Source organism: Hypanus sabinus, unplaced genomic scaffold (genome assembly GCF_030144855.1).
Source record: "Hypanus sabinus isolate sHypSab1 unplaced genomic scaffold, sHypSab1.hap1 scaffold_2196, whole genome shotgun sequence".
NCBI lineage: Eukaryota > Metazoa > Chordata > Chondrichthyes > Myliobatiformes > Dasyatidae > Hypanus > Hypanus sabinus.
The window spans coordinates 17,492-40,213 of NW_026780305.1; the positions used below are offsets into that span (position 1 = coordinate 17,492).

Genomic DNA, 22,722 nt, shown 5'->3' on the forward strand with positions numbered 1-22,722 from the left:
GTAAAACTCCTCTGCACCCTCTCTAATCCAGACAGCATCCTGGTGAATCTCCTCTGCACTCTCTCTAATCCAGGCAGCATCCTGGTGAATCTCCTCTGCACCCTCTCTAATCCAGGCAGCATCCTGGTGAATCTCCTCTGCACCCTCTCTAATCCAGGCAGCATCCTGGTGAATCTCCTCTGCACCCTCTCTAATCCAGACAACATCCTGGTGAATCTCCTCTGCACCCTCTCTAATCCAGACAGCATCCTGGTGAATCTCCTCTGCACCCTCTCTAATCCAGGCAGCATCCTGGTGAATCTCCTCTGCACCCTCTCTAATTCAGACAACAACCTGGTGAATCTCCTCTGCACCCTCTCTAATCCAGACAGCATCCTGGTGAATCTCCTCTGCACTCTCTCTAATCCAGGCAGCATCCTGGTGAATCTCCTCTGCACACTCTGTAATCCAGACAGCATCCTGGTGAATCTCCTCTGTACCCTCTCTAATCCAGACAGCATCATGGTGAATCTCCTCTGCAACCTCTCTAATCCAGACAGCATCCTGGTGAATCTCCTCTGTACCCTCTCTAATCCAGACAGCATCATGGTGAATCTCCTCTGCAACCTCTCTAATCCAGACAGCATCCTAGTGAATCTCCTCTGCACCCTCCCTAATCCAGCCAGCATCCTGGTGAATCTCCTCTGCACCCTCTCTAATCCAGACAGCATCCTGGTGAATCTCCTCTGTACCCTCTCTAATACAGACAGCATCATGGTGAATCTCCTCTGCACCCTCTCTAATCCAGACAGCATCCTGGTGAATCTCCTCTGCACCCTCTCTAATCCAGGCAGCACCCTGGTGAATCTCCTCTGCACCCTCTCTAATCCAGACAGCATCCTGGTGAATCTCCTCTGCACCCTCTCTAATCCAGGCAGCATCCTGGTGAATCTCCTCTGCACCCTCTCTAATTTAGGCAGCATCGTGGTAAATCTCCTCTGCACCCTCTCTAATCCAGACAGCATCCTGGTGAATCTCCTCTGCACCCTCTCTAATTTAGGCAGCATCCTGGTAAATCTCCTCTGCACCCTCTCTAATCCAGACAGCATCCTGGTGAATCTCCACTGCACCCTCTCTAATCCAGGCAGCATCCTGGTGAATCTCCTCTGCACCCTCTCTAATCCAGACAGCATCCTGGTAAATCTCCTCTGCACCCTCTCTAATCCAGACAGCATCCTGTTGAATCTCCTCTGCACCCTCTCTAATTCAGGCGGCATCCTGGTGAATCTCCTCTGCACCCTCTCTAATCCAGGCAGCATCCTGGTGAATCTCCTCTGCACCCTCTCTATTCCAGACAGCATCCTGGTGAATCTCCTCTGCACCCTCTCTAATCCAGACAGCATCCTGGTGAATCTCCTCTTCACCCTCTCTAATCCAGGCAGCATCCTGGTGAATCTCATCTGCACCCTCTCTAATCCAGGCAACATCCTGGTGAATCTCCTCTGCACCCTCTCTAATCCAGACAGCATCCTGGTGAATCTCCTCTGTACCCTCTCTAATCCAGACAGCATCATGGTGAATCTCCTCTGCAACCTCTCTAATCCAGACAGCATCCTAGTGAATCTCCTCTGCACCCTCCCTAATCCAGCCAGCATCCTGGTGAATCTCCTCTGCACCCTCTCTAATCCAGACAGCATCCTGGTGAATCTCCTCTGTACCCTCTCTAATACAGACAGCATCATGGTGAATCTCCTCTGCACCCTCTCTAATCCAGACAGCATCCTGGTGAATCTCCTCTGCACCCTCTCTAATCCAGGCAGCATCCTGGTGAATCTCCTCTGCACCCTCTCTAATCCAGACAGCATCCTGGTGAATCTCCTCTGCACCCTCTCTAATCCAGTCAGCATTCTGGTGAATATCCTCTGCACCCTCTCTAATCCAGGCAGCATCCTGGTGAATCTCCTCTGCACCCTCTCTAATTTAGGCAGCATCGTGGTAAATCTCCTCTGCACCCTCTCTAATCCAGACAGCATCCTGGTGAATCTCCTCTGCACCCTCTCTAATTTAGGCAGCATCCTGGTAAATCTCCTCTGCACCCTCTCTAATCCAGACAGCATCCTGGTGAATCTCCACTGCACCCTCTCTAATCCAGGCAGCATCCTGGTGAATCTCCTCTGCACCCTCTCTAATCCAGACAGCATCCTGGTAAATCTCCTCTGCACCCTCTCTAATCCAGACAGCATCCTGTTGAATCTCCTCTGCACCCTCTCTAATTCAGGCGGCATCCTGGTGAATCTCCTCTGCACCCTCTCTAATCCAGGCAGCATCCTGGTGAATCTCCTCTGCACCCTCTCTATTCCAGACAGCATCCTGGTGAATCTCCTCTGCACCCTCTCTAATCCAGACAGCATCCTGGTGAATCTCCTCTGCACCCTCTCTAATCCAGACAGCATCCTGGTGAATCTCCTCTGCAACCTCTCTAATCCAGACAGCATCCTGGTGAATCTCCTCTGCACCCTCTCTAATCCAGGGAGCGTCCTGGTGAATCTACGCTGCACCCTCTCTAATCCAGACAGCATCCTGGTAAATCTCCTCTGCACCCTCTCTAATCCAGACAGCATCCTGGTGAATCTCCTCTGCACCCTCTCTAATCCAGACAGCATCCTGGTGAATCTCCTCTGCACCCTCTCTAATCCAGACAGCATCCTGGTGAATCTCCTCTGCACCCTCTCTAATCAAGACAGCATCCTGGTGAATCTCCTCTGCACCCTCTCTAATCCAGACAGCATCCTGGTGAATCTCCTCTGCACCCTCTCTAATCCAGGCAGCATCCTGGTAAATCTCCTCTGCACCCTCTCTAATCCAGGCAGCATCCTGGTGAATCTCCTCTGCACCCTCTCTAATCCAGACAGCATCCTGGTGAATCTCCTCTGCACCCTCTCTAATCCAGACAGCATCCTGGTGAATCTCCTCTGCACCCTCTCTAATCCAGACAGCATCCTGGTGAATCTCCTCTGCACCCTCTCTAATCCAGGCAGCATCCTGGTAAATCTCCTCTGCACCCTCTCTAATCCAGGCAGCATCCTGGTGAATCTCCTCTGCACCCTCTCTAATCCAGACAGCATCCTGGTGAATATCCTCTGCACCCTCTCTAATCCAGGCAGCATCCTGGTGAATCTCCTCTGCACCCTCTCTAATTTAGGCAGCATCGTGGTAAATCTCCTCTGCACCCTCTCTAATCCAGACAGCATCCTGGTGAATCTCCTCTGCACCCTCTCTAATCAAGACAGCATCCTGGTGAATCTCCTCTGCACCCTCTCTAATCCAGACAGCATCCTGGTGAATCTCCTCTGCACCCTCTCTAATCCAGGCAGCATCCTGGTAAATCTCCTCTGCACCCTCTCTAATCCAGGCAGCATCCTGGTGAATCTCCTCTGCACCCTCTCTAATCCAGACAGCATCCTGGTGAATCTCCTCTGCACCCTCTCTAATCCAGACAGCATCCTGGTGAATCTCCTCTGCACCCTCTCTAATCCAGACAGCATCCTGGTGAATCTCCTCTGCACCCTCTCTAATCCAGGCAGCATCCTGGTAAATCTCCTCTGCACCCTCTCTAATCCAGGCAGCATCCTGGTGAATCTCCTCTGCACCCTCTCTAATCCAGACAGCATTCTGGTGAATATCCTCTGCACCCTCTCTAATCCAGGCAGCATCCTGGTGAATCTCCTCTGCACCCTCTCTAATTTAGGCAGCATCGTGGTAAATCTCCTCTGCACCCTCTCTAATCCAGACAGCATCCTGGTGAATCTCCTCTGCACCCTCTCTAATTTAGGCAGCATCCTGGTAAATCTCCTCTGCACCCTCTCTAATCCAGACAGCATCCTGGTGAATCTCCACTGCACCCTCTCTAATCCAGGCAGCATCCTGGTGAATCTCCTCTGCATCCTCTCTAATCCAGACAGCATCCTGGTGAATCTCCTCCGCACCCTCTCTAATTCAGACAGCATCCTGGTGAATCTCCTCTGCACCCTCTCTAATCCAGGCAGCAACCTGGTGAATTTCCTCTGCACCCTCTCTAATCGAGACAGCATCCTGGTGAATCTCCTCTGCACCCTCTCTAATCCACAGCATCCTGGTGAATCTCCTCTGCACCCTCTCTAATCCAGACAGCATCCTGGTGAATCTCCTCTGCACCCTCTCTAATCCAGGCAGCATCCTGGTGAATCTCCTCTGCACCCTCTCTAATTTAGGCAGCATCGTGGTAAATCTCCTCTGCACCCTCTCTAATCCAGGCAGCATCCTGGTGAATCTCCTCTGCACCCTCTCTAATTTAGGCAGCATCGTGGTAAATCTCCTCTGCACCCTCTCTAATCCAGGCAGCATCCTGGTGAATCTCCTCTGCACCCTCTCTAATCCAGACAGCATCCTGGTGAATCTCCTCTGCACCCTCTCTAATCCAGACAGCATCCTGGTGAATCTCCTCTGCACCCTCTCTAATCCAGACAGCATCCTGGTAAATCTCCTCTGCACCCTCTCTAATCCAGGCAGCATCCTGGTAAATCTCCTCTGCACCCTCTCTAATCCAGACAGCATCCTGGTAAATCTCCTCTGCACCCTCTCTAATCCAGACAGCATCCTGGTGAATCTCCTCTGCACCCTCTCTAATCCAGACAGCATCCTGGTGAATCTCCTCTGCACCCTCTCTAAAGCTTCCACAGATCTGCTCTCATGAAGTACAGGCGGATCGCTGTCAAGGTGAAATTGGAAGGACACTGTATCTTACCGAACACCTGGGCCTTCGGAAAGGGAGGGAACTCCTCCAGCTTCCGGAACAGATTCCTGTGGATGTAGGACAGCTCACTGTGCAGCTTTTTGAAGTCGCTGTAGCGCTTGAACACCGTCACCTATGGGGTGGGCAAAACAGAGCTGAATTTTACCGACCGTAGGAGCCTGACTGTCTGTACTGTCGTTTGGATTGCGCATTCATGGGAAACCTGTCACATGGCAGAAGCGAAGAGCGCAGTTACATACTCCGGCTGTCTTTAGTTCAGTTTTCTCTAGGCACACTACTTTCTCTTCTCGTTTCAGAACGCTCGGCGTTTGAATACGGTTCGACTGTTCACTGTTATATCGCTGGTCAATCGTTACAAGACGGCAGGCTGCTGCCAGTTTCTCACTGAAGGATGGAACGCACTCTCTCTGTCAAAGCCCCACACTCCACCCGCCCGGCTGAGTCTTGGAACAGATCTGGTTGGTTCTGCACAGGGAGCAGGGCTAAATCCACACACCCGATCGAACGGTGCAGCAAGCTTCATTTTTCACATGTACATTGAATGGGCTGTGGGTGGAGGTACGTCTCTACCAAAGGAGGTGTGTGAGGGGCTCCTTCCCTCTGCCGGCCTGCAGGTCACCCTCGGGCAAGGTGTAGCTCCTGCTTAGCCCCCGATCAGGGTGAGGTGAAGCCGTGGGAGCAGGTGGTGGACGGTCGTACGAGCAGCCGGTGCAGATCACAAGTCCTGGTTACGTGACCACTGACGCCAGGCAGACAATCTCTGAAGGGTATTGACAACGGCTGGGGTCACCCCTCTTGTAAAGACGCGGCCCAGGAGGCAATGGCAAACCAGTTCTGCAGAAACATTTGCCAATGTAAAGGGGGTTTCTTCTTTTTGTTAACTAGCAGGAATGCTAATTTACTGATAACGAGAATGGGGGTATTCCTTTGTAAACCAAATGGGGATTAATGTTCTTTCTTCTGAGTCTGTAAGCTTTTGTTGACGGGCTTTTGGGCAGATCGGCACGAGGGGGTCGAGAGAGAGGACGCAATGCTGTAAGCTGGGCGAGGATCGGACCCCAAAGGGGGGGTCCGAGGCCCGGAGGTACTCCGAGGAGGGGGGATGAAGCTAGATGTGCTTGGTTGACCACTTGGAGGGTCCTGAGCTGCGAGTCGAGGAGTTCGGAGGGGATCGAATGGTGGCTAGAAGACTTCAGTAATTGAGCTCCAACAGTTGTGCATGAAGTGGTTTGGACTTTGATAAGTTTGGCGCCTTTTCTTCATTTTTTTCTTCATATATACTGTATCGTTATTAATCACTTAGTTATAGTAACCTTTATAAATTGTACTCATTTAATCGCATATGGTGTGCTGTCTGTTTTTGGGCGAGGCGGGGACATCACACAGCATCCACACCAGCTGATTACCCAGTTTGGCGGGGCCGAAGGCTGCTCCCCCTAGACGAGAACGAGCTGAGCGAGCCTGAGGCGACCCAGGGGGTTACACCAAGAACAGTCGGGGTCGTGGAAAGACCGTGATCACCCATGTCATATGACAGCACGTGATGATGATCAATGTAAAAGGGTGGTTAGCACGGACTAGGTGGGCTGAGTGTCCACTTTCTGTGATATATTGCTCTCCGATAACCCCGGGGCACTGGAGGCAGGTCAGGCAGTGTCTATGGACAGTGACAGAGGGGAAATAGCTGGTCCGGAGCCTGCTCTACCTGTCTGTCCAGGTGAAGGGTCTTGGCCTGACCCTTTGCCTCTGCAGACGCTGCCAGACCCGGAGTTCCTCCAACAGTTCGTACGTGGCTGCAGATTCGAGCATCTGCAGAATCTGTTCTGTCTCCGTGGGGCGCCCTGTTTGAAGACTGAGATCTGAGTATTACTGTGATACTGGAGCACGCAGACTCCGCGTGGATAACTTGTTTATTTGAGATACAGCAGGGATAGGTCCTTCGGGCCTGACCAGAAACATGCCTCCTTAGTTCTGGCCTAACCATGCGACAATGAACAATTAACCTTCCAACCGGTGTGTCTTTGGACTGTGGGAGGAAACCCACATGGTCACGGGGAGAGCGTGCAAACTCCTCACAGAGAGCAGTGCGAAATGAACCAAAGGGTGGCGGGGGGGGGGGGGGGGAACGGGACGCCTGGTCGCCATCGAACGCAAGGGTTGAGAAGGCCGAGGGGTGGCACCTTCACCTTCAACCTCCCCCCTTCAGCAATCCCAAATCGTGCAGATGCCGGAAACGTGAAACAAAACCAGAGGGTACCGGACATGGGGAGAGAAGCCCTTCGGCGGGGTGGCATAAGCTTCACAGTCGTTTTTACCTCTTTGACTTCTGCTGTCTTCTTTGAAATGATCTAGGAGTGATAAAGAAAGAGGGTGTCACTGGTGTGTCTGTCACCCTGGTGGGGCTGTGAAGTTCATTCCCGTTTCTGGCTGCCAACCATTAGGACCTAGTTGTTGTATCTTACCCAAAAGCACTGAGAGATATCATCGACAGATTTTCTACAGATGTACCATCGCTGCCTGGGACAGAAGCTCCAAGGGTTGAGAGAGGCTGCAGAGGCATCAAGGGTACAAACCTCCCCACCATCGTGGACAGCCTCACTCGGGAAGGCAGGATCCTTCACCCCGGATGTGCCCTCACCTCAAAAAGTTCAAAGTTAATTCACTTCCAAAGAACATACATGTCACCATCTACAACCTGAGAGTCATTTTCTCGTGGGCATTCACAGTGAATCGAAGAACCATTACAGCATCAGTGAACTAACAGCTTATCCTTTCTCATTTTTCATTGGCTAAGCATTAGCACATGACCCGCGTGGTGTAATTGTTGTGATTGTGCAGCCCGTTGACCAGTTCATTTCTATCTAAGGAATTTTTCCCACCTTACCCATAAGAGTGATAGTTTTTACAGAAACGCTATCTTTATTCCCTCGTCTTGGCATTAATTCTGCTCTTGGTATCGTTTATCATCTCTTTGCTTAGTATTTGTATGTTTGTTTGTACTCTAAAGTGAACTGAAATCTCAGAAGTAAGACTGCTCGTCACTCTTGACTCGTGGAAGAAGATTAAGAATCTGAAATTAAACAGAGATCCAGCACTTCCCTCTCCTCTTATAATTCGTGTTGAATATTTATGCCCCTCCGCCCCAGCTGAAAGTTGTCATCACACGTCCCAGCACCTTGACAGGCTCAGCATCCGGTACTGGCTTGAGTGGCTGCTACCAGCACCTCCCACACCAGGGTATGAGACTGCAAAGTTCACATGCCACCCTGGAGACTCGGGAAGCGTAGCTGCACTTTCAGGGCTTCGCTTTGGCCACGCTTGGGGTATCGTTTGCAGATCTGGTCGCCCCGTCACAGGAAGGATGCAGAGGCTCGCCAGCGATCCACAGGGAGCGGACAGACAGATTTCAGCTGCTTCCTCTAGCCGAGGGAAGATCTGGTGGCACAGCCCGGCGACTCTGCACCAAGTCTGCCCAGCCACGCCCTTCGGCCCATCTCCACCGTGCTGAATCTGCCGAGACTCATCGACCCATCCACGTACCTATCCTATCCGCTCTTAAAACTGTGAGACCGAGCTCACGTGCACCTCGCTCCACCCCCTCGCCACCCTCAGAGTGAAGTTCTCCCTCGTGTTTCCCCGCAAACATTTCACCTTTCACCGTTAACCCTCGACTGGCTGTGGAGCCACCCCGCTGCAGTGGAATGAGCTCGTTTGCATTCACTCCTTTCTGCGCCTTACGAGGCCGAGTCACTAACTCAACGCTCAACCGGCTGGGTCTGAACCCGGGACCGCTCACCTTGCAGCCCAGTGCTGATGCCACTACCCCTGCCCCTTTACCCTCTCTGTACACCTCTATCAAACCTCCTCTCTGCACTCTCTGTCGTCCAAACCTATTCAATCTGTCCTTACAACTCAGGTCCTCCAGACCCAGCAACATTCTCTCTGTACTCTTTCAACCTTCTTGGCATCTTTCCTGTCGGCAGGTGACCAAAACTGCACACGGTACTCAAATCAGTCCCCAGCAACGTCTCACACAGCTGTAACAGTCTGTACCCAGTACTTTGGTTTATGAAGGCTTTCTTTACAACTCTGTCTAACAGCGATGCCACTTTCACACACACATACTTTATTGATCCCGAGGGAAACTGGGTTTTGTTACAGTCGCACCAACCAAGATTAGTGTAGAAATATAGCAATATAAAACCATAAATAAATAAATAATGTTAATTATGCCCAGTGGAAATAAGTCCAGGACCAGCCTATCGGCTCAGGGTGTCTGACACTCCGAGGGAGGAGTTGTAAAGTTTGATGGCCACAGGCAGGAATGACTTCCTATGACACTCAGTGTTACATCTCGGTGGAATGAGTCTCTGGGTGAATGTACTCCTGTGCCTAACCAGTACATTATGGAGTGGATGGGAGTCATTGTCCAAGATGGCATGCAACTTGGACAGCATCCACTTTTCAGGTACCACCATCAGAGAGTCCAGTTCCACCCCCACAACATCACTGGCCTTACGAATGAGTTTGTTGATTCTGTTGGTGTCTGCTACCCTCAGCCTGCTGCCCCAGCACACAACAGCAAACATGATAGCACTGGCCACCACAGACTCGTAGAACATCCTCAGCATCATCCGGCAGATGTTAAAGGACCTCAGTCTCCTCAGGAAATAGAGACAGATCTGACCCTTCTTGTAGACAGCCTCAGTGTTCTTTGACCTGAGAATAGTTTATTGTCCATTCGTATCCCCAGGTATTTGTAATCCTCCACCATGTCCACACTGACCCTTTGGATGGAAACAGGGGTCACCGGTACCTTAGCCCTCCTCAGGTCCACCACCAGCTCCTTAGTGTCTTTCACATTAAGCTGCAGATGATTCTGCTCGCACCATGTGACAAAGTTTCCCACCGTAGCCCTGTACTCCGCCTCATCCCCCTTGCTGATGCATCCAACTATGGCAGAGTCATCAGAAAACTTCTGAAGTTGGCAAGACTTTGTGCAGTAGTTGAAGTCCGAGGTGTAGATGGTGAAGAGAAAGGGAGACAGGACAGTCCCCTGTGGAGCCCCAGTGCTGCTGACCACTCTGTCTGACACACTGTGTTGCAAGCGCACGTACTGTGGTCGGTCAGTCAGGTAATCAATAATCCATGACACCAGGGAAGCATCCATCTGCATCACTGTCAGCTTCTCACCCAGCAGAGCAGGGCGGATGGTGTTGAACGCACTGGAGAAGTCAAAAAACATGACCCTCACAGTGCTCGCCGGTTTGTGCAGGTGGGCGTAGACACGGTTCAGTGAAGCACGGCTCTGTAATCTCAAATCCTTTTGTTCCACCGCACTTCTAATGCCCTCCCGTTCACTGACCACAGAGTGGCCGAGGAGTGCTGGGGTGGGGAGGGAGGGTGGTGCAGGTGCAGACACCAAGCAAGGTCATCTGACTCCAAACAATTGGTTTATTGATCATTACAGAATGTCTCTCTGGTGCTTCCCGCTCCCTCCTCACTCCCTTCCCCTTTTCCCAACCATGATTCCCCTCTCCCTGCCCCCTTCCCACTCTCAGTCCACAATAGAGACCCAGATCAGAATCAGGTTTATCATCACTCGCATATAACCATATAACAACTACAGCATGGAAACAGGCCATCTCGGCCCTTCTAGTCCATGCCGAACGCTTACTTTCACCTAGTCCCACCGGCCTGCACTCAGCCCATAATCCTCCATTCCTTTCCCGTCCATATACCTATCCAATTTTACTTTAAATGACAATACCGAACCTGCCTCTACCACTTCTACTGGAAGCTCGTTCCACACAGCTACCACTCTCTGAGTCAAGAAATTGCCCCTCGTGTTACCCTTAAACTTCTGCCCCTTAACTCTCAACTTATGTCCTCTTGTTTGAATCTCCCCTACTCATGTCATGAAATCTGTTTTTTTTTGAGACAGCAGAACAGCGCGATACATAAAATTACTACAGTACCGTGCAAAAGTCTCAGGCACCCGAGCTATGTCTATATACAGTAGCCAGGGTGCACTGCAGGTAAACAGACAGTCACACAAACTATATATGTACTGTATTTGTCAACATGGAGCGGAGAGCGAGTTTGTAAATCTGGCGGGAGCAAAGGGTGTTGGGAATGGTGAGGGTGGAGCGCCGCGGGAGGGGTGTGGGACAGGGGCAGAGAAGGAGTGTCAGAGGCGGGTTCAGACACACCCAGCCCTGAGACACCAGGCAAGGTCATTTGATTCCAAACAATTGGTTTATTGATCATTACAGAATGTCTCTCTGGTGCTTCCCACTCCCTCCTCTCTCCCTTCCCCTTTTCCCAACCATGATTCCCCTCTCCCTGCCCCCTTCCCACTCTCAGTCCACAATAGAGACCCAGATCAGAATCAGGTTTATCATTACTCACACACGTCAGGAAATGTGTTTTTTTTTGTGACAGCAGTACAGTGCGATACGTAAAATTACTACAGTACTGTGTAAAAGTCTAAGGCTCCCTGACTGTATGTATCCGCTTGAGAATTTTGCACAGGACTAAAAGGGTATAAACAGGGTGAATGCCATATTCCCCCTCCGGCTGGGTGAGACTAGAACTCGAGGGTACATCGCAGAGGGATATAGTCTGGCTGCAAGTCGATGGGACGAGGCAGGACAGGGTCAGCATGGATTTCACGGAGTGAAAGGCCTGCTTCTGTGCTCCGCGATGGCAACGGTTGAGAAGGATGTAAACAGGCAGGGAATGGAGAGACACAGACCACATGCGCACAGAGGGCCAGCACAGACCTTGCAGGCCGAAGGGCCTGTTCCCGTGCTGAACTAAGCCAAGAGAACCGGTGACCGCTCAGTGATGTCATTCCAGTCCCATGCCACACTGCCGATCCTGCTCCTGGACCAGGCTAACCAGGAGACCCAGTCCGCTAACCCAACCCTACCATCCAGCAGGTTTCAGACTCGAGACACTGGGAATTACAAATCAGGGACGTTGCCTGCGGCACGGAGAGTTTCACAGTAACGAAAGATCGCACCAACTTGGGCATTCAACCAGTGTGCAGAAGACAACAAAGTGTACAACCACGAAAAGAAAGAAATACCAACAATAATAAATAAACATCAAGAACATGAGATGAAAGTGAGTCCATCAGTTGGGGAAACATTACAACAATGAGACGAGTGAAGTTATCCCACAATCTATCCAACTGTGTTAGAATCACTGAGTATGCCCACAAGAAAATTAATCTCAGGGTTGTACATGGTGACATTTACATACTTCGATAACAAATTTACATTCAGCTTTGAAGAAGAAAGGCAGAGGATGAAAGGGGCTAGGAGCCGGAGTGAAGGCAGCAGGGAGGAGGAGCGGAAAAGGGAGGGAGGGAATCTCCCCCAGATAATCACCGGGGTAGAGGGGCAGGGAGGGAGGGAATCTCCCACAGATAACCACCGGGGTAGAGGGGCAGGGAGGGAGGGAATCTCCCACAGATAACCACCGGGGTAGAGGGGCAGGGAGGGAGGGAATCTCCCACAGATAACCACCGGGGAAGAGGGGCAGGGAGGGAGGGAATCTCCCACAGTAACCACCGGGGTAGAGGGGCAGGAGGGGAGGGAATCTCCCACAGATAACCACCGGGGTAGAGGGGCAGGGAGGGAGAATATCTCCCACAGTAACCACCGGGGTAGAGGGGCAGGGAGGGAGGGAATCTCCCACAGATAACCACTGGGGTAGAGGGGCAGGGTGGGAGGGAATCTCCCACAGATAACCACCAGGGTAGAGGGGCAGGGAGGGAGGGAATCTCCCACAGTAACCACCAGGTTATAGGGGCAGGGAGGATGGGAATCTCCCACAGTAACCACCAGGGTAGAGGGGCAGGGAGGATGGGAATCTCCCACAGTAACCACCGGGGTAGAGGGGCAGGGAGGGAGAATATCTCCCACAGTAACCACCGGGGTAGAGGGGCAGGGAGGGAGGGAATCTCCCACAGTAACCACCGGGGTAGAGGGGCAGGGAGGGAGGGAATCTCCCACAGTAACCACCGGGGTAGAGGGGCAGGGAGGGAGGGAATCTCCCACAGATAACCACCGGGGTAGAGGGGCAGGGAGGGAGGGAATCTCCCACAGATAACCACCGGGGAAGAGGGGCAGGGAGGGAGGGAATCTCCCACAGTAACCACCGGGGTAGAGGGGCAGGGAGGGAGGGAATCTCCCACAGATAACCACCGGGGTAGAGGGGCAGGGAGGGAGAATATCTCCCACAGTAACCACCGGGGTAGAGGGGCAGGGAGGGAGGGAATCTCCCACAGATAACCACTGGGGTAGAGGGGCAGGGTGGGAGAGAATCTCCCACAGATAACCACCGGGGTAGAGGGGCAGGGAGGGAGGGAATCTCCCACAGTAACCACCAGGTTATAGGGGCAGGGAGGATGGGAATCTCCCACAGTAACCACCAGGGTAGAGGGGCAGGGAGGATGGGAATCTCCCACAGTAACCACCGGGGTAGAGGGGCAGGGAGGGAGAATATCTCCCACAGTAACCACCGGGGTAGAGGGGCAGGGAGGGAGGGAATCTCCCACAGATAACCACTGGGGTAGAGGGGCAGGGTGGGAGGGAATCTCCCACAGATAACCACCGGGGTAGAGGGGCAGGGAGGGAGGGAATCTCCCACAGTAACCACCGGGATAGAGGGGCAGGGAGGGAGGGAATCTCCCACAGATAACCACTGGGGTAGAGGGGCAGGGAGGGAGAATATCTCCCACAGTAACCACCGGGATAGAGGGGCAGGGAGGGAGGGAATCTCCCACAGTAACCACCGGGGTAGAGGGGCAGGGAGGGAGGGAATCTCCCACAGTAACCACCGGGGTAGAGGGGCAGGGAGGGAGGGAATCTCCCACAGTAACCACCGGGGTAGAGGGGCAGGGAGGGAGGGAATCTCCCACAGTAACCACCGGGGTAGAGGGAGGTAATCTCCCACAGTAACCACCGGGGTAGAGGGGCAGGGAGGGAGGTAATCTCCCACAGTAACCACCGGGGTAGAGGGGCAGGGAGGGAGGGAATCTCCCACAGTAACCACCGGGGTAGAGGGGCAGGGAGGGAGAATATCTCCCACAGTAACCACCGGGGTAGAGGGGCAGGGAGGGAGGGAATCTCCCACAGATAACCACTGGGGTAGAGGGGCAGGGTGGGAGGGAATCTCCCACAGATAACCACCGGGGTAGAGGGGCAGGGAGGGAGGGAATCTCCCACAGTAACCACCAGGTTATAGGGGCAGGGAGGATGGGAATCTCCCACAGTAACCACCAGGGTAGAGGGGCAGGGAGGATGGGAATCTCCCACAGATAACCACCGGGGTAGAGGGGCAGGGAGGGAGGGAATCTCCCACAGTAACCACCAGGTTATAGGGGCAGGGAGGATGGGAATCTCCCACAGTAACCACCAGGGTAGAGGGGCAGGGAGGATGGGAATCTCCCACAGTAACCACCGGGGTAGAGGGGCAGGGAGGGAGAATATCTCCCACAGTAACCACCGGGGTAGAGGGTCAGGGAGGGAGGGAATCTCCCACAGATAACCACCGGGGTAGAGGGGCAGGGAGGGAGGGAATCTCCCACAGATAACCACCGGGGTAGAGGGGCAGGGAGGGAGGGAATCTCCCACAGATAACCACCGGGGTAGAGGGGCAGGGAGGGAGGGAATCTCCCACAGATAACCACCGGGGTAGAGGGGCAGGGAGGGAGGGAATCTCCTACAGTAACCACCGGGGTAGAGGGGCAGGGAGGGAGGCAATCTCCCACAGATAACCACCGGGGTAGAGGGGCAGGGAGGGAGGGAATCTCCCACAGATTACCACCGGGGTAGAGGGGCAGGGAGGGAGGGAATCTCCCACAGTAACCACCGGGGTAGAGGGGCAGGGAGGGAGGGAATCTCCCACAGTAACCACCGGGGTAGAGGGGCAGGGAGGGAGGGAATCTCCCACTGGTAGCCACCGGGGTAGAGGGGCAGGGAGAGAGGGAATCTCCCACATATAACCACCGGGGTAGAGGGGCAGGGAGGGAGGGAATCTCCCACATATAACCACCGGGGTAGAGGGGCAGGGAGGGAGGGAATCTCCCACATATAACCACCGGGGTAGAGGGGCAGGGAGGGAGGGAATCTCCCACATATAACCACCGGGGTAGAGGGGCAGGGAGGGAGGGAATCTCCCACATATAACCACCGGGGTAGAGGGGCAGGGAGGGAGGGAATCTCCCACATATAACCACCGGGGGTAGAGGGGCAGGGAGGGAGGGAATCTCCCACAGTAACCACCGGGATAGAGGAGCAGGGAGGGAGGGAATCTCCCACAGATAACCACCGGGGTAGAGGGGCAGGGAGGGAGGGAATCTCCCACAGTAACCACCGGGATAGAGGGGCAGGGAGGGAGGGGAATCTCCCACAGATAACCACTGGGGTAGAGGGGCAGGGAGGGAGAATATCTCCCACAGTAACCACCGGGATAGAGGGGCAGGGAGGGAGGGAATCTCCCACAGTAACCACCGGGGGTAGAGGGGCAGGGAGGGAGGGAATCTCCCACAGTAACCACCGGGGTAGAGGGGCAGGGAGGGAGGGAATCTCCCACAGTAACCACCGGGGTAGAGGGGCAGGGAGGGAGGGAATCTCCCACAGTAACCACCGGGGTAGAGGGAGGTAATCTCCCACAGTAACCACCGGGGTAGAGGGAGGTAATCTCCCACAGTAACCACCGGGGTAGAGGGGCAGGGAGGGAGGGAATCTCCCACAGTAACCACCGGGGTAGAGGGGCAGGGAGGGAGGGAATCTCCCACAGTAACCACCGGGGGTAGAGGGAGGTAATCTCCCACAGTAACCACCGGGGTAGAGGGAGGTAATCTCCCACAGTAACCACCGGGGTAGAGGGGCAGGGAGGGAGGGAATCTCCCACAGATAACCACCGGGGTAGAGGGGCAGGGAGGGAGGGAATCTCCCACAGTAACCACCGGGGTAGAGGGGCAGGGAGGGAGGGGAATCTCCCACAGTAACCACCGGGGTAGAGGGGCAGGGAGGGAGGGAATCTCCCACAGTAACCACCGGGGTAGAGGGAGGTAATCTCCCACAGTAACCACCGGGGTAGAGGGAGGTAATCTCCCACAGTAACCACCGGGGTAGAGGGAGGTAATCTCCCACAGTAACCACCGGGGGTAGAGGGGCAGGGAGGGAGGGAATCTCCCACAGTAACCACCGGGGTAGAGGGGCAGGGAGGGAGGGAATCTCCCACAGTAACCACCGGGGTAGAGGGGCAGGGAGGGAGGGAATCTCCCACAGTAACCACCGGGGTAGAGGGGCTGGGAGGGAGGGAATCTCCCACAGTAACCACCGGGGTAGAGGGAGGTAATCTCCCACAGTAACCACCGGGGTAGAGGGAGGTAATCTCCCACAGTAACCACCGGGGTAGAGGGAGGTAATCTCCCACAGTAACCACCGGGGTAGAGGGGCAGGGAGGGAGGGAATCTCCCACAGTAACTACCGGGGTAGAGGGGCAGGGAGGGAGGGAATCTCCCACAGTAACCACCGGGGTAGAGGGGCAGGGAGGGAGGGAATCTCCCACTGGTAGCCACCGGGGTAGAGGGGCAGGGAGGGAGGGAATCTCCCACAGTAACCACCGGGGTAGAGGGGCAGGGAGGGAGGGAATCTCCCACAGTAACCACCGGGGTAGAGGGGCAGGGAGGGAGGGAATCTCCCACAGTAACCACCGGGGTAGAGGGGCAGGGAGGGAGGGAATCTCCCACTGGTAGCCACCGGGGTAGAGGGGCAGGGAGGGAGGGAATCTCCCACATATAACCACCGGGGTAGAGGGGCAGGGAGGGAGGGAATCTCCCACAGTAACCACCGGGGTAGAGGGGCAGGGAGGGAGGGAATCTCCCACAGATAACCACCGCGGTAGAGGGGCAGGGAGGGAGGGAATCTCCCACAGTAACCACCGGGATAGAGGAGCAGGGAGGGAGGGAATCTCCCACAGATAACCACTGGGGTAGAGGGGCAGGGAGGGAGGGAATCTCCCACAGTAACCACCGGGGTAGAGGGAGGTAATCTCCCACAGTAACCACCGGGGTAGAGGGAGGTAATCTCCCACAGTAACCACCGGGGTAGAGGGAGGTAATCTCCCACAGTAACCACCGGGGTAGAGGGGCAGGGAGGGAGGGAATCTCCCACAGATAACCACCGGGGTAGAGGGGCAGGGAGGGAGGGAATCTCCCACAGTAACCACCGGGATAGAGGGGCAGGGAGGGAGGGAATCTCCCACAGATAACCACCGGGGTAGAGGGGCAGGGAGGGAGGGAATCTCCCACAGTAACCACCAGGGTAGAGGGGCAGGGAGGGAGGGAATCTCCCACAGATAACCACCGGGGTAGAGGGGCAGGGAGGATGGGAATCTCCCACAGATAACCACTGGGGTAGAGGGGCAGGGTGGGAGGGAATCTCCCACAGTAACCACCGGGGTAGAGGGGCAGGGAGGGAGGGAATCTCCCACAGTAACCACCGGGATAGAGGGGCAGGGAGGGAGGGGCCCTTTCTGTCCGGTACACCCCTGCCACTGGAGCCAATCGATGCTAATCCCAACGACCAGCCTGGGTCACTGAATCTTCAACCGGATCCCCCCCCACCAGCTTGTACACATGCCCTCTTGGTGCAGATACCCCGCTCCCACCACCAGCGCTGGGAGTGACAAGGGTCAGATGTCAAAGGTGAGGGTGGCAGGGCCAGCATCAGGGTTAAAGCAGGGAGCGGGTGAGAGAGGCAGGACGAGGGTGGGGGATCGGGGGCCACGCTTACCCGCGCCGTCACCCGGTACTCGGTGAAGCCGTGCGGGTGCAGCCGCGGCTCCGACACCCGGTACTCGCAGCGCTCGGCCCGGCCCCGGTGGCAGGCCATGGCCCTCTGCCCAGCGCGCAGGCGCGGCCCCGCCCATTCCACCCAGGGCGCAGGCGCGGCCCCCCCTTTCCCCGGCCCCGCCCATTCAACCCAGGGCGCAGGCGCGGCCCCCGTTCTCCGGCCCCGCCCATTCCACCCAGAGCGCAGGCGCAGCCTCCGTTCCCCGGCCCCGCCTATTCCACGCAGTGCGCAGGCGCTGTCACTCACCCTGGCTCCGCCCATTCCACCCAGGGCGCAGGCGCAGACCGCTCCCCAGCCCCGTCCTTTCCACCCAGCGCGCTGGTTCGCTAGGTCCCGCCTGTTCCACCCAGGGCGCAGGCGCAGATCGCTCCCCAGCTCCGCCCATTCCAGCTAGGGCGCAGGCGCAGACCGCTCCCCAGCCCCGTCCTTTCCACCCAATGCGCAGGCGCGGACCCGCTCCTGGCCCCGCCCATTCTACCCAGGGCGCTGGCCCTGTCACTCACCCTGGTCCCGCCCACCCCACCCAATGCGCAGGCGCGGACTCTCGCCGCTGCCCCGCCTATTGCACGCAGTGCGCATGCCCTTCCTATTAGCTGAACGAGGTGAGTTGGTCAACAACTGGCCAGCTGACCTCATCCTTTGTGCCCGGACTGTGCCAGTCTAAAATGTCTCTTAAAAGTATCTGCCTCTCCCAGCATAGTCCAGGAGTTAAAACGCCTATCCCTCTGGTATGAGACATTTCCACCCTGTCTGTGCCCCTCGTCATCTTGTCCGGCCTCTCCTGATAGCATTTGCCCTCTAAACCAGGCAGCATCCTGGTGAACCTCTTCTGCCCCCGCTCCAAAGCCTCGACATCCTTCCTGTAGTGGGGCGACCAGAAATGTACGCCGTGGTGCCTAACCATATGAAACTGAAACATCCTGACTTCTGAACTCTGTTCCTTGACCAATTCCACATGCCGGCATCACCACCCTATCAAACTGCATAGCCACTCTCAGGGGCTATGAAATTGGAGCCTTTGCTCAGCAATTTCAGGAAGTTTATTGTATACATTTGTGTGACAGTAAATGTACCTACTGAAAGCTCTCATTTGACATACCAAGGTGCAGCACCACACGTAGCAGGGTTAGACTCCATCTCCATCCATATCTCAAATGAATCTATATCCCATTCATCTTTGTATCACCTCCAAACTTATTAACCTACACATTCACACTTTCATCTGCAGGTCATTTGTATACACCACAAACAGCAGAGGTCCCACTAATTACAGACCCCCAGCTGGAATAAGCACCCTCAACCACCACACTCTGATCTGCTATGGGCAGGCCAGACCCGAACCCAAACAGCCAATTCGCCTTGCAGCTTAATCTTCTGGATGAGCTGCCCTTAAACAGACGACATCCACAGCTCTACCTTCAATGCTGGGACAGCACGGTAGGATAGCGGTTAGCACAAGGCTTTACGGTACCGATGACTCACGTTCAATTCCCTCCGCTGCCCATAAGGAGTTTGTATGTTCTCCACGTGACTGCCTGGGTCTCCTCCCACAGTCCGAAGATGTAACAGTCGGTAGGTTAATTGGTCATTGTAAATTGTCCAATTAGGATTAAATTGTGGGAAATCACTGGCTGGTGTGGCTTTGTATTGCTTACTGTATCTCAGGAATTATATCCCCCCACCCCACCCCTCAATCAAGTTAGTAACCAAGACTTGCTCAGCAGAAAGTCAGACGACAACATTTTTCCAAACGTTTGTTTAACCCTCAGGCTCGGCCAGCTCGTGTTTGTAAGCAGCCTGGGAAATCACGTTTGTGTGGATGCTGTGTAATGTACCCCCAGTTACAAACCCACAATGCAAAATATCAGATGGTACACCATCTGCAGTTAAATGATTGCACTTTGTGAATCTTAATCTGAATATATGGTAAGTAATGAGAATAAACAAAAATACTTCCCAACCACTGACCTGAGACTCTATCGTTTCCAGGATTATCCCCGTTTCCCTTGTATAATGGAACAGCAGCAATTTGACAGTCCTCCAGGACTTGGCCTGTGGCGAGAGAGGAGACAAGGCCCCAGCAATCTCTTCTCTTGCCTCTCTCAATAACCTGGGGTAAATCCCATTAGGGCCTGAGGGAATTATCCTTTCTGAGGTGTCTCAGAAGGATGCTCTCCTTCTTTAACTTCAAAATGCCCTTGCACATCACCGACCTCACGCATTTCTGCTCAGTAAATACCGATGTGAAGTACTTTCTAAGGATCTCACCTACGTCCAAGCGAATGCCCCCCCCCCCCATCCTTCGGTGATCCCACCCTCATTGACTCTTGCTCTTGAAGAAGAAATTTGGCCTGTCCCCTAAAACTCTCACTAATTTTTATAGGTGCACCGTAGAAAGCATTCTTCTAGGGTGCATCACAACCTGGTATGGAAGTTGTCCTGTCCAAGACTGGAAGAAGCTGCAGAAGATCGTGAACATAGCCCAGCACATCACACAAACCAATCTTCCATCCTTGGACTCACTTCACACCGCACGCTGTCAGAGCAGAGCTGCCAGGATAATCAAGGACACGACCCACCCAGCCAACACACTTTTTGTCCCACTTCCCTCTGGGAGAAGGTTCAGGAGCTTGAAGATTGGTACGGCCAGATTTGGGAACAGCTTCTTTCCAACTGTGATAAGACTGCTGAATGGATCCTGACCCGGATCTGGGCCGTACCCTTCCAAGTATCCGGACCTGACTTGCACTACCTTACTTTCCCTTTTCTATTTTCTAATTATGATTTATAATTTAAATTTTTATTATATTTACTTCAATTTGTACTTCAGGGAGCGCGAAACTATCATTGTGATGATTGTACCCTCTAGTATCAGAGTGATTTCACCCTTCCTATTTTACGATTCCACCCATACAGACTCAGTGGACAAGCCCTCCTTTATGCCCCCTCTGAGTGCAGCAAGTCCATGGGTGTCTGTATCTCTGAGGATCTAACCTGGTCCCAACATATCGATGTAGTTATAAAGAAGGCAAGACAGCAGCTATACTTCATTAGGAGTTTGAAGAGATTTGGCATGTCAACAAATACACTCAAAAATTTCTAGAGTTGTACCGTGGTGACCATTCTGACAGGCTGCGTCACTGTCTGGTATGGAGGGGCTACTGCATTCTGACAGGCTGCTTCACTGTCTGGTACGGAGGGGCTACTGCATTCTGACAGGCTGCATCACTGTCTGGTATGGAGGGGCTAATGCATTCTGACAGGCTGCATCACTGTCTGGTACGGAGGGGCTACTGCATTCTGACAGACTGCATCGCTGTCTGGTATGGAGGGGCTACTGCATTCTGACAGGCTGCTTCACTGTCTGGTATGGAGGGGCTACTGCATTCTGACAGGCTGCTTCACTGTCTGGTATGGAGGGGCTACTGCATTCTGACAGGCTGCATCACTGTCTGGTATGGAGGGGCTAATGCATTCTGACAGGCTGCATCACTGTCTGGTACGGAGGGGCTACTGCATTCTGACAGACTGCATCACTGTCTGGTATGGAGGGGCTACTGCATTCTGACAGGCTGCATCACTGTCTGGTATGGAGGGGCTACTGCATTCTGACAGGCTGCATCACTGTCTGGTATGGAGGGGCTAATGCATTCTGACAGGCTGCATCACTGTCTGGTACGGAGGGGCTACTGCATTCTGACAGACTGCATCACTGTCTGGTATGGAGGGGCTACTGCATTCTGACAGGCTGCATCACTGTCTGGTATGGAGGGGCTACTGCATTCTGACAGGCTGCATCACTGTCTGGTATGGAGGGGCTAATGCATTCTGACAGGCTGCATCACTGTCTGGTACGGAGGGGCTACTGCATTCTGACAGACTGCATCACTGTCTGGTACGGAGGGGCTACTGCATTCTGACAGGCTGCATCACTGTCTGGTATGGAGGGGCTACTGCACGGGACCGAAAGAAGCTGCAGAGGGTTTGTAAATCTAGTCAGCTCCATCTTGGGCACTAGCCTACAAAGTACCCAGGACATCTTCAGGGAGCGGTGTCTCAGAAAGGCAGTGTCCATTATTAAACACCTCCAGCACCCAGGGCATGTCCTTTTCTCACTGTTACCATCAGGGAGGAGGTACAGGAGCCTGAAGACACACACTCAACGATTCAGGAACAGCTTCTTCCCCTCTGCCATCAGGGAGGAGGTACAGGAGCCTGAAGGCACACACTCAACGATTCAGGAACAGCTTCTTCCCCTCTGCCATCAGGGAGGAGGTACAGGAGCCTGAAGACACACACTCAGTGATTCAGGAATAGCTTCTTCCCCTCTGCCATCTGATTCCTAAATGGACATTGAACACTTGGACACTACCTAACTTTTTAATATATATTAATTCTGTTTTTGGCACAATTTTTAATCTATTTGATATACATGTACTGTAATTGATTTACTTATTATTTTTTCTTCTATATTATGTATTGCATTGAACTGCTGCTGCTAACAAATTTCACGACACATGCCGGTGATAATAAACCTGATTCTGATTATTAGTGCAATCCTCTCACCTCTCTTACCCCCACCCATCTTTTCTAAAACAATGAAATCTTGAAACCGTATGACATGAAGCACCCATTCCTGTCCCCCTTTCAACCACGTCTCTGTAATGGCCACATCATCATAGTTCCCTGTACTGATCCGCGCTCCAAGTTCATCACCCTTACCCATAATACTCACACTTCAAACTCTCTGTCCTGTTGTTTCTATGATGTTGCTCCTGCCTGATTTTACTGGCCCTTAACAAACAGCACACAGGATCAGCAGGCCAGGCAGCGTCGGAGGAAAAGAACATTGTTTACGTTTCAGACCAAAGCCCTTCTGTCTCTCCACTTTCTGATGTCAGAACCAGGATCAATATCACTGAAAGACATCGCTAAATTTGCTATATGGCACCAGTACCAAGCAATAAATAATAATTTTTTTAAAACTCTGATTTATTGAAAGCACATATTTAACAAGTTAAATAAATAGAACAAAAAGAGAAAAAAAGTACTGTGTTAGTGTTCGTGGGTTCA

The 22,722-nt window shown here is 53.6% G+C and overlaps 1 protein-coding gene across 2 annotated transcripts in view; it reads right to left on the reverse strand.

Moving 5' to 3' along the window:
• Nucleotides 1–17,717, reverse strand: part of LOC132387766 (sorting nexin-15-like) — a 29,136-nt gene extending 11,419 nt beyond the window's left edge. The window contains exons 1-3 of one of the 2 annotated variants that reach the window (XM_059960126.1): nt 17,590–17,717; nt 7,087–7,119; nt 4,763–4,883 (exon numbers count right to left, since the gene is read on the reverse strand). In XM_059960126.1, coding sequence (XP_059816109.1) covers nt 4,763–4,883; nt 7,087–7,119; nt 17,590–17,688 — 253 coding nt within the window. In that variant the 5' untranslated portion in view covers nt 17,689–17,717. The remainder of the gene's footprint in view (nt 1–4,762; nt 4,884–7,086; nt 7,120–17,589) is intronic. The other variant, XM_059960127.1, reaches the window with a different exon arrangement.
• Between the last annotated feature and the right edge of the window lie 5,005 nt (nt 17,718–22,722).